The sequence below is a fragment of the Protopterus annectens genome, chromosome 2.part1 (assembly GCF_019279795.1).
Source record: "Protopterus annectens isolate FY-2018-M chromosome 2.part1, PAN1.0, whole genome shotgun sequence".
Lineage (NCBI taxonomy): Eukaryota > Metazoa > Chordata > Ceratodontiformes > Protopteridae > Protopterus > Protopterus annectens.
Window position 1 is genome coordinate 1,760,025,480 of NC_056729.1, and position 12,352 is coordinate 1,760,037,831.

The window sequence follows — 12,352 nt, forward strand, 5'->3', positions numbered from 1 at the left end:
CCGTCACTGGTACATTTTAATTTCTGTCCTAACATACTATGATATCCCTGCCTGTGGCCAAATTATTTATAGACATAGTACATGTGTGCTAAACCATTTAATTGAACCTACAGTGGCCAATAATTGTAATAAAGCAACCAGTTTTTCCACCAACTAATTCCACATACAGAAATGCCAGTGGTTGCCAAAAACCTTCTCATAATTGCAAACTTTCATCAACCTTTAAACAACATGCAGGTTGGAGAAAGGCCGTCAGTTTTATATGTGCAGGTTGGATACATAACGGCATTAGAAGGGTGATTTCAGCAAATGTCAGGATTACAATAAACAGCAGCATTAATAATTAACATAGAGATGCAAATAGTTTTCATTACAGCGAGTGAAACATGAATACAATCATTGAATATTACATTTACGTACATATTTACATAAACTGAAAGGAGAACATGTTGAGAGGTGGTTGTGGTTCTCAAAACAGGAGTTGCTAAGAGAAAGAGGAGATGGCAGTAGAATTAAGAGGAGATGATATCATACACAGAGTATAATATACACTCTGTGAAGAGTCTGGGAGAGTGTATGAATCGACAAACTGTTGTGTTAGTGAAGTCAATTAGACAATGTGACGTATCCATCAGTCAGGCAGGTACATTCTGATTTTTTTTAAGTTTTCTTTTTTCTGTTGAACTTTGCCATGACAGACAACGTTAGTGTAAATGTTGTGGTATCATGCAGTGCAAGGAGTGCCACAATTACAGTCTGATGTCAGGAAACAAGATAAACACGTTAAGCACTTCCCTAATGCAAGACCCAATCGTGACAGCACTTAGGGGTGCTTAGCAAAAGTTTGTTACATACCCTAAAGTGCTGCTACAATTGGGTCTCACCACAGGGGCATTGCCAACAGAAAAGAACAAAGGCAGAAAGTAAACAGCTTTTGAAGGTTGTTAGAACTTCACTCTGCCTCGCTTCTAACCAAAACATATGTCAAAATGAAGTGTGTAACAGTTGTTAAAGCTCTTCATTTTTAAGATGGACACCATTTCTGACTGCTGTCTCTTAGACAGCAACAAACTTGTTTACCAGCTTTCATGGTCTTTAAAAGCTGGTAAAATGCTTCCTGCTGTCAGCCTTTTTTCTGTAACAGGTATTACATGGAGCAGATAAAGCTCCATGCACTACAAAGAATGTTGATAATCTGATCATAACCATGTTATCATGCCAAGATTCAGCTCTCAAGCTTCACTATTGATGTGAATTCCTTGATATCCATGTCTTGAGCACATAATGTGATAGTTATGATCAAAGGCCGGATAGTAATCCTTTCTGCTATACTTATGTTCACTTTTTAAATCTTCCATGTAAGGACAGCGCATTGCTATCACATACATTGTGCTTTGTTTCGGCCATATTAACGTTCCTATCTATACCCTGCTGGATCTGCCCCTAGGCCAAGGTGCTGTCTTCAGGTTTGCAGGTGGCTAGTCTGTCTAGAAGTGAGTGAGCGAGTGATTCTTGCTAATTATAGGTCTGGTCTGGTCCTTGCCATTTTCAGAAGGGCCATGGTTTTAACAGGGTTTGTATAACTTCTTTATCTGTCAGTAGTACTATATCTGGGATCAGGATGTTTGAACTGGTGCATTTCATGCTAAAATTTATTTATTTATTTCCCATTTGTTTACCAGGAAAGTCAGACTGGGCGAAAAATAGCCCCTTTTCAGTGGAGGCCCAAGGAAGGAAAGCTCCACGTTACAACATTTTTAAAAACAATTAAAATATATAAAGAATAAATATGTAAGAATTGCAGTTACAATGAAATTTGTGAGAAGGAGGCAATGCAGTACATTCTTTGATGTACAAAAGGTATAATAGTACAGTCATTATAGACATACAAAAGAAATGAGAAGGGAGCTGTAGGAGAAAAAGGGATTGGATAAGTGTCGAGTATGTTAAAAGGACAAAAAGATTGTAGCAAAGAATAGTCAGATGTTGTGATAGAGCTGTTAGTGAGAGAGAGAAGGAGAGAAATATAAGAGGTAGGGGATGTGAGAGGCTACATTGCTCAGGCCGGGAAGTTGCTACATCAAGGTAATGGGTAGGGAAGACATAGCGATAAACATTGTATGTGGACCAAAGACATGCACAAAGGAGGTAGGGAGAAAGGCTAGAAGCAGAAGGAGAGGAAAGCAGGAGAGAATAAGAGGACGTGTGAATGAAAAGAGCAGGGAGAACCTGAGAGGGAAGACAGAGTTACAGCCATAGCTTCACACGGAACGGGAACAAGAACAGAGCCAGGATGTGCTTAACTATTCTTAGTGAGAATTCAAAGGAAGAAAGATTAGTGACTGTTCGGATATTACATGGTAAGGAGTTTCAAGCTTTAGCAAAAGGGTAGGAGTAAAAACTTTGACCGGAACAAGTGGAGGGATTGGAGATGGTGAGGAGTTGTTTATCTGTGGACCTGAGATTTCTATTTGGGATGTGCAGGTGAAGAAAATGACTGATGGCTGGAGAGTGTAAAGGTTTGTGGGTAATATTATGCAAGGTTACTACTTGGAAATAGGAGAGAAGGCTTGCAAGTTCAAGCCAGTTGATAGAATGTAGAGTATTACAATGATGTGATGAGTGCTTAGCACTCAACATAAACTTAGCAATTTTGTTGTAGCAGCTTTCAAGTGTAGCTTATAAGGAGGCTTGTAAGTTGTTCAGAATTGGGGCTCCATAAAGTAGTGGAGGTAGCAGGTAAGATTTGGCTAGCATGATTTAGAAGGATTATTTAGGAAGTGCTTATTCTTGTATAGTAAGCCAAGTTTCTGGTGCTCTTTCTTGATTCTACTTTGAATATGCAGGTCAAACTTAAGTTTGTCATCAATAGTCATACCTTAATTTAGTATGGGCAACTCTTTCAATTTTAGTATTATTCAATGGAAAGTTTTTGAATAATGTTTCGTCAGCAGTAAGTGATTTAGGAGTGAAAAGGAGGAGCATAGTTTTGTCTGAGTTGAGTATGAGTTGAGCTGTAGTGAGCCATGTTTCAATAGAAGTGAAGGCCTGCTGTGCAATTAGTTGTAATTATGTTAGGGTGGTAGGAGAACAGATGAGGGCAGCGTCATCTGCGTGAGTACCTTTTCCAGAGGCTGTATGTAAGTTATTGATAAATTTGTTAAAGAGTAAACATCCAAGCATAGATCATTGTAGCACACCTGTTGTGTTAGGCAGGAGTGGTGAGGCAGCCTTTTGCCATTTTACTGACTGCTGGCTATTTATGAGATACTTCTGTCATGGGTACGAAGTAAAACAATCAGTGAAAACCAAGAAAAGTAGGAATACAAATTACAAAGAAGACAGTAGTCATCTGTACTTTGTAACAATTAAGTCTCTCTATTCCACTTATCCATGTGTTCTGAGTAAAAGTGAGTTTATAGTAATAACTGGGGAGAAAGTGTTTTAACAGGTAAATTAGACACAGCAGTTCCAAAACTAGCAAATGAAGCCAGTTAATCAGTGGATGTTCTGCACTGCATCTGGTATATAGAAAAAAGGAAAAGTGAGGAAACCAGATTATCATGGGGTGTGTATGCATGCTGTACGGACTTCAATAAAGTACAGGTCTTGTGATTCTACTTAAGTTGTTATTTATTGTATAAAGGCTGAAATTTAAAGCATACTTTAGGGTACATGGAAGCCATTGATCAGTCTTAATTTTCAGCAGCGGCTGCTGTGTTACCTTGGAGAGATGTTTTTGAAAGTCCAGATGCACTGAAAATAGTGTTTAATATTTAGAGAAGGAAAAATAGGAAAGGATGTGGTCAGACATGCAGCGAATATAAAATAGTGTTGAGTGAGACGGACAAGCTACAGGAAGCAAGAATAAGAAGAAGGGGAGATACGATTTCAGGAAGCCTCCAAGTTAGTTTTGCAGGCTTATCACAGGAACGTACAGAAGGATATATACAGGAACAGGAGGAATTACACGACTGTAAGAGCAGAGAAGAAATATAGGCATCAGGAGAGTAGGAGTCGGCAGGAAGTGCAGGACTTGAATACAGAATAGTGGTTGGAAGAAAAAGATAAACCAGTAACAACTGAAATGTTACAACTGCTAAGCAATTTTGTTTTGTAAACAGTTGAAAAAAATGCTTGTTACACTTCTGTTTTTTTTTTTTTTAAATATGACTGGAACTTTTTATAGTTTTCAAGCAAAACTGATTTGGGCCAATGGAACAGGGTTAGGCTTAGCGTATGTAACTGGTCAACAGGATAGGAATATCAGTCCGGAATCATAATTCATAAAATATTTCTTGACATTATACTTATGTTTGAATTAATTATGTCAGGGAAATAAGTTGTTATCTTAATGACATGACAACTATGGAGTTGATTATACTAGTGACAAGGCTGCAGAGTAATTTCCTCATCACGGGGGATGTGGGATGTTCTGGACGCAAGCCAGTTAAAAACATATCTTGTCTTCTTTGGTTTGTTTGAAGAGCCATCTCTACAAATTATGGCCATTAGTCACCTAACTAGCAAGCAGTAATATAACAATAGTGTATTTATTAACCTATACAAAACATAATTTAAGGAAATTAAAAAGAGAAATACCTACTGAAAGGTTTCTGCAAGACTTTTTCATCCAGCTTGTCAGATGCATTAAATGTCTGCACAAGAGAAAGCTTTATGAATTACATACATTAAGGGGAAAGAAATTCTGCCAAATGTTCAAGTCTATATTCTGTAAACCTCAGCATTGCTTCTGTAGATAATGACTGTGGGCTGTGAGTTGTTGCTTATGTTGTCACATTAGCAGATTAGGAAGTTCCCATTTTGTTTAGTATATAATGAGAGTTGGGAATCCCTTGAACAAAACAAGAGAAACAAATTAATATATGCGATTGAAGAATACCATTCCACTGCCACAAGAAAGGGTTATGAATAAGTATTTAATCGAAGTACGGACATATTGTAGGGGTGTGTGGGATCACTCCAGAGTACTGAAATAACTGTGTCTCAGACTGACAACCCTTTTTATCCTTGTTTACCAAGTGATGACGGTGTGATGCAGAACATTATAGCAAGAGAGCATGACGTGTGTACACATGCCTTTGCACATGTGGACGGTTGTGCAGCTACTGCATAAGAACTTTCATTAATCATACAAGCTGGCACTGTTCTAAGAATCTGAATGCTGAAATTCATCTTTCCATCAATAATTAAGCAGGTTACATTGTCCAAATTCCTTACTGTATTACACTGTTTTCCTGGCAAATGACAAGGAAATGATGTACTTTGGCAGGGAGACATTTTTTTATGATATACAAACTTTTTCTAGTCAATGTTGTTACATCAGTCGACATTAACTGCATGCTTTTTAGATCTGTTCAGGCTGAATGTCTGTGAGCTGTGGACTAAGCAAAAATTACTTTCTGTGATATGTTTTATATGTTTGTATTAGGAAACTTTATTTTGCACAAATGCGAAAGGCTCCGTTTCATAGCAGAATCTGTCTGGCACCACCTGGCTGTATTCTTAGTGCAGGACCCGATGGGCCGAACCAAGGATTTTTCTACACTCCTTCTGCTAAAGGTAATATTTGTATTCACAAAACTTCTTAGCTAATGCTGTCCAAAACATCTGCTTTAAATGAATTTTGAGACAGATATCATAACTATGGATTTGCACACTGTTTCTATACGTTTGCAGTAAACTATAGAAGACTTGCGTTTCAGAGCTACAGGCTGAGATTGCCAAACCTTTCAGTCTGTCCATATTGAAGTGACTTTGTAAAGGTCTTGTTTTGGCATTCACTGTGAATGCATGCTGGTGGAGGTTATACAAGTCTTTCTCCAGTTTCACCAAACTGGCGGCATAAACACAGCACTGAGTTTCCCCAGCAGCCTTACAGGGCCAAATTATATGAGTTACTGTAGTCAAATGTTTCATCAGGGTGAAGGTTTTAGCCATGGACAAGTTCTGACAGCACTGTCTTTTAAGGTCTTTAATACTAGTAACATGATTGCTTAATGCGAGATTTATGTCAGACAAAGTACTGCTGGAATAGTACACTTACAAGCACACTAGAAAATGGAATACTAGGATCCCCACTGCAGGAATTCCTGGAATGACTGGGATTAGTTACAGACCGACAGCAACTTCCCCCTCCTGATCATTTAAAGCATCGGTATATTCTTGTGGGCACACAGCTGCACTTTTTCACTGTTTCCATTGGTTGAAGCATTGGCTGTTCACTGTTTCCATTGGCTGAAGCATTGGCTGTTCACTGTTTCCATTGGCTGAAGCATTGGCTGTTCACTGTTTCCATTGGCTGAAGCATTGGTTGTAAAACACTGACTACCTCTTTCCTTCATCAGTGCTTTTTTTCATGGCGGGGTTCAGGAAGTGGCAAACAAACCTACTCTGATAGCAAGTAGCATAGGGGATGGGAAATGAAGGCCTTAACCAAAGTAAGCAAAAACACACCATGTGAAATATAATAATCAAAGTACATATAACACACACTTCAGACCTGCAAACAGCTACCTGGGGAGTGAAAATGTATTTATTTTATTTTACATTTGTTCACCAGGTAGAGTCCGGTGGGCCAAGTAGCCCATTTTCAGCGGAGACCTGGAGAGAAAATCTCCATAAGAATAGTACAAAAAGATTACAAAAAAATTTAAAAGATATACAAACAATATACAAAAAGTTTTACAGTTGCCAATAATCACAATTTCAAAAAAGGGAATGTAAAACAGAAAACATTACATTTCCTAAGCCTTATTACAGACAGTAATATGAAGCTCATTATACATATAACTAAAACCCATTGTGGTATTTTTTTTTTTAGTAGAAGTAAGACATGAAGATAGAATAGAAAACATTTGATTGAAGGCATGAGAAACTAGTCCAGAGTGTTACAGGAGCATAGCCATTGTTGAGTAAGGTATTCCTTTAGGAGTTTTTTTAAGCTATGATGATGATGTGTATTTTTTTTAAGATATTCTGGGGTATTGGGTTCCACTGTTTGGCTAGTTTGAAGGAGAAGAGAGAGTCACCAAAGTAATTATGGGACTTTGTAACCTTGAGTACAAGTTTATCGGATGATCAAAGGGTCCTGGGGTTGCTAATTAGTTGTACTAGGTTGGAGAGTGCAGGGCGGTTTTTAGGTTTGTGGATAATACAGTGGGCAGGGGTGAGTATAGGTTTATCAGATGATATAGGTGTCCTGGGGTCGGTATTTAGTTGCACTAGGATGGAGAGTGCAGGGCAGTTTTCAGGTTTGTGGATAATGGAGTGGACAGCGGTGAGCTGACCAGTAACAGATTGGGAAATTCAAGCCAGTGTAGTTTTTGAAGAGCAAGGCAATGATGGGTCCTTTTGGGTATTTTAGCAGCAGATTTTGTTATTTTCTTATAGCAGGAATCAAGTAGATATAAATCAGACGTGTGCAGGTTAGTGAAAATTTGCGAACAGTAGAGGAGAGTACATAGGAGGTGGGATCTGGTTGTGGCTAGTCTGGCATTTTGAGTAAGGTAAGGTTTGGCCCTATATAGAGCACCAAGTTTGATGTGAACTTTCTTAATTGTGACTGATATGTGTTTATTGAATGTTAGGTTGTTGTCTATCGTGACACCAAGTAGTTGTGTTTGATTAACTGGTTCTATTATAGTGCCATTAGTGAAGTAGATGGAGAGAGGAGGTGGTTTTGCTTTGGATTTCCTGTTGGAGAAGATCATTAATTGTGTTTTGTTTGGGTTTAGGTTGAGCTGAAGTTCATTTAGGTAATTTTCAATATCTAGAAGTGTTTTTTGCAGTTTATTTTGGAGTTCTTGGGGTGTGGGAACAGAGCAAATAAGAGTAACATCATTAGCATATTGAATGACATAAGCAGGTTTACTGGCAGTGCTTAGACTATTTGTGATAAAAAGGAGAGGTGAAGGATGGGACCTGAGGAACCCCAACAGAGACTGGGAGGAGTGTGGAGATTTTATTATCCCATTTAGTTGCCTGTTGTCGATTAGCAAGGTAGCTAAAGAACCATTTGAGAGCTGTAGAGTCGAGGTTGAAGGAGGCTAGAGTGTTAATAGTTGGTGGTATACCGTATCAAAAGCTTTGTACATATCAAAGAATATAGTAGAGACTAGTTGTCCATTGTTTTGGAAGAGGTTGATGTAGTTAGTGAAAGTTATGGCTGTGGAGGTACTGTGTTTTGGATGGAAACTGTGCTGTGAAGTAGGTAAGAGGTTATTTGTAATGAGGTGGTCTAGGAGCTGCTTATGGATACATTTCTCTAAGATCTTGGCTAGGGGTGAGAGAATAGCAATGGGCTGATAATTAGAGGGAGCTTTAGATGGGCCCCCCTTGTGGAGGGGGATGATATGGGATATTTTCCATAGTATGAGGACATATTGTTCTGCCATCGATCGGTTGATTAGGATAGATATGGGATAGGTGATGGAGATTGCAGCAGTTTCTAAGAAGTCATTAGGGAGTTGGCCAGCTGCTAGACAGGTAGGTTTTAGTTTTGATAGGAGTTTTTTGATGTAAGAGGTTTGGATGTGTTTAAAAGAGAAGTAGTTGGGTTTAGAGTTAGTAGAGGTCGGCACTGTAAGAGGTTTGTTAGATCTGTTGTATAAAAGTGAGGTGACAGTTGTAATGAAATAAGAGTTAAATTGGGATGCTATACAGTCAGTGCTATTTGTTGTAGATAGTGCAGGGCTGGAGGTTTTGCCAGGGTTGAGGAGGTAGTTAATGTTTTGCCAACATTTTGTGAGTTATTTATGTGTTTTTGCTGACAAGCTAGAAAATACGATTTTTTATCAGATAATATTTGCTTCTTAGTTCGGTTTCTTGGTTGTTTGTAAGAGGTCAAGTTTTCTGAGGTTTTGGAGGTTTGATAAGCAGTGCAGGCTCTATCCCTTTGTTTAATAAGAGATTTAGCATCTTTGGTTATCCAAGGTAGGTTTTCGGCTTTGGAGTGAATTTTTCTTGCTGGAGCAAGGTTATTAAGGATGTTGAGGAAGGTATCAGTAAAATATTGTACAGCTTGGTCTAGGTGGAGTGATTTCAGAGGTGACCATTGCAGTTTTGAAGTAAGGAATTTAAGATGATAGGGGAACAATTTAGTTTGTTGTGTATGTGTTTGAAAATGACATTACAGGGGGAGTGAATGTGTTTCCTTAGATGAAAGGTAGGGGAGTGATCAATGAGAGAATCGGAGAGGCACCCAGCCTGGTGGGCAAAGTTGGGCTTATTGGTTAGTATCCAGTCTAGAATAGATTCTTTCTTGGTGTGTTTATCAGTTTTAGTGGGGAAGTTTATAGTTTGATTGAAATTGAATAAATTGATAAAATTGGAGGGCTTGTCAGCTGAGCTGGATAGTCAGTCCAAGCTGAAATCACCTAGCACTATAGTTTCTTGGTTGAAAGTAGAGGATGCCCAAGATAGGAGACTTTCAATGGTAGATAGATTATTTCCTGGTGGCAGGTAGGAGGCAATAACTGTGATGGTTTTATGTGGATTTACTTCACATCTGGTGGTTAGAATTTCTGCTTCTGATAGATCTGGGGGAGTACAGATTCATTTTTCAATTTTGAGGAAATCGTTATACATGATGGCAATGCCTCCACCACACTTGTTCTGCATATCTTGTCTAATAACATTATATCCACTAGTAAGTATTTCCTCATCTTTAATGTGGGGCTTTAACCATGTCTTTGTAATAATTACTATATCATGAGTGTAGGTATCTAGTGCTGCATGAAATTCACTATATTTTGTGTGATAATTCTGAGGTTAAAATTAGTTATGAGTAAGTCTGATTTGGATTTTTTTAGGGGAAGAAGGTGGAGGGTAGTATTAGCAGGTGTGGTAGGTGTTATTGGGTGGGGTAGGAATAGCTGTGTGGGTTCTGGGTTAGGATGTATGTCAGCTTGGAGTTTGATTTCTATTAGTGAGTGTAGAAGAAGTTTGAACTTGGGTATTAGTTGATGTCATAGGTTCATAGAATAGGTTTCATATTAGTACTAGGGGCTAAGCCCCTTTAGCGAGCCATTTTTCCCCTAGCCAATTATCCCCCCCTGTGAACCCTGTACCTTGTGTGTTGTTTAACAAACACCTTAACCATTAGGCCACCCTGTCAATGAAATAAATCTGGATAAGAGGGAGGGTTGGGATTTGGACATATTTATAGTGGAAGAACGATATGTTAGAGATGGTGTACAGGTTAGAACAGATGTGAAAATGGATATTTGGTTTTGTATGGTATATAATAGTGGGAAGTGTAGGAAAGGGGTAGTGTGTTATGTTTGATATGATGAAGGCAGTGGAGCGGGAGGCTAGGTAGGGGGTAATGAGTAGGAGACAGATGCTCAAAAGAGTGATGATAACTGACATGGTGAAATAGTAGGGAAATAGGAGAAAAATATGAATGGATTGGTGTCTGCAGTTTAGAAGAGACAGAACTGTACTGATACAGTGATGTGGAGACAGTGTTATATGAGGGATGAAATAATGGTTAGTGACGTGGGAATGAGAAGGTGGAAAAAATAAAAATGATTGTGAGTGTGTTGGATGAGGTGGCTGCAAGTTATAGGATAACGAATTAGGAAAGGTGTGGTTTAGGTTAATAAATTTAAGGAAAGTGGGGGTGGGTGGGAATGGGCATAGGGTAGGGGAGCGGAGTGAGCCCAAGCAAAGCAAGGCACAGTCCAGAAACAATCAGTAAAACGTCTAACAGAAAAAGGCTATGTACTGTTAATCATAATAAAAAGAGGTTTTATTGTGTAGTACTATCGGGTAAGAAATGTCTTAAAGCAGGCTGATTAGTCCCGCATTTAATAGACATACATTTGTTAAAAACTAACAGATTCTTTGAAGAATGGGGGGGTCCTTGCTGCCAAGCTGCTTCACAGTGTAGCAACTTGCTAGAAAGTAGATAATGCCTTAAATAACAGCAAAGAAAAATATGGTAACAGTTTTAAGAAGTATAGCTCCAGGCCACATAAAATAAACCAAGAACTTTAATATTCGGTAAGCGCTTTCACCACTGTCCGTGGCTTCTTCAGACCATATACAAATATAAAAACACACACACAGAGGTTTTTAAAGCTGTCACTGTATACCTCATTAACCTGAAAGACCACTCCCAGTCAATCAAGTTACTTTAGACACACCCTCTTTTAAAAGCATCAGTACCTTCCTCTATATTGCATAGTATTACTTTTAAAATACAGTTTTATAGCACATTAAAAGTCTTATTCAGCAATCAAAGCATTCATAGGCATCTACAAGCATTTCATGTTTAAAAACTTTTCAGAACATTGCTTCTATCAGCAGCATGTAAAATGCTATATATTATGCTAAACATCATTATATAAACAACAATGATACTAAAAGTCTCTGTTCATTATATATTCTTTGCTAAAGTCATATTGCACTATGTTGTCTTCTTTGCTTCAAATATATGCTGTTACTTAAAAATTATTACAATAACAAAGCTAGGTCTAACCTTCTATACATTCCTATTGCTTCTAACACTGTAAATAAAGCTGCAGTTTAAAATGCAAACAAGTTACCCATGCCATGTGTTCAAATTCCATTTTAAAACTCAAATTTTTCCCATCACATTTTCAACTGTTAACCTTGTCCAGTGAATGTAATCCACTTAAGACATACTTATATTGCACCCTCATTATGTTATATTCCTTTTCCAAAAGTTAGAAAAGTTATAAATGAGAGAAGTGTATTCATTGTCATTGCAGCACCTCTGCGCATGCGCAGTGACGTCATCACACTCGGCAAATGCTCCGTTTTACTTCTTCCCACTTTCTTCATTTAATTATGATAGACGACCAAGTATTATAAAATATATATCATTGCTAAATAATTTAGAATGCACCAAGTCACAAATTCATATATGTAGACAGTTTTAAACAAGGGAAGTTTATGCTTTTCCCCATAGAAACAAATCGTACTGTTGCATTTCTGTCTTTCATATGTCAATCAAGTATATGTAATATAAAAACTCAGCACATTATATGGATACATTCAGGCACAATTTTATACAAATATAATAGACATAACTTTAACTCTATACCTCTGGGCAACCCATTCAGACCATAAAATATATATTCTATGGATAGTAATAGTTCAATACATATGTATAGGCAATTTGGTGCAAATATATATGTCAACAGTTTGTATAAAAAAACAAGACTTATTATAAGTTCTTGTCCTACATATAGACCAGTATATACTTCATAGGACACTCGGAACAATATAGTGCTGTTTACCAAAGGCATTCTTAAACAACTATGTAGTACTTTAGCTATAGTGTACTTTATATGAATAGGGT

At 37.9% G+C, this 12,352-nt stretch overlaps 1 protein-coding gene across 1 annotated transcript in view; it reads left to right on the top strand.

Annotated features, from left to right (window-relative positions):
* The window catches only part of DISP3 (dispatched RND transporter family member 3), a 2,757,501-nt gene that overhangs the window by 2,220,281 nt on the left and 524,868 nt on the right, over positions 1-12,352 (top strand). Inside the window, exon 15 of the mRNA XM_044063608.1 lies at positions 5,453-5,583. Within this exon, the coding sequence (XP_043919543.1) occupies positions 5,453-5,583 (131 nt within the window). The remainder of the gene's footprint in view (positions 1-5,452; positions 5,584-12,352) is intronic.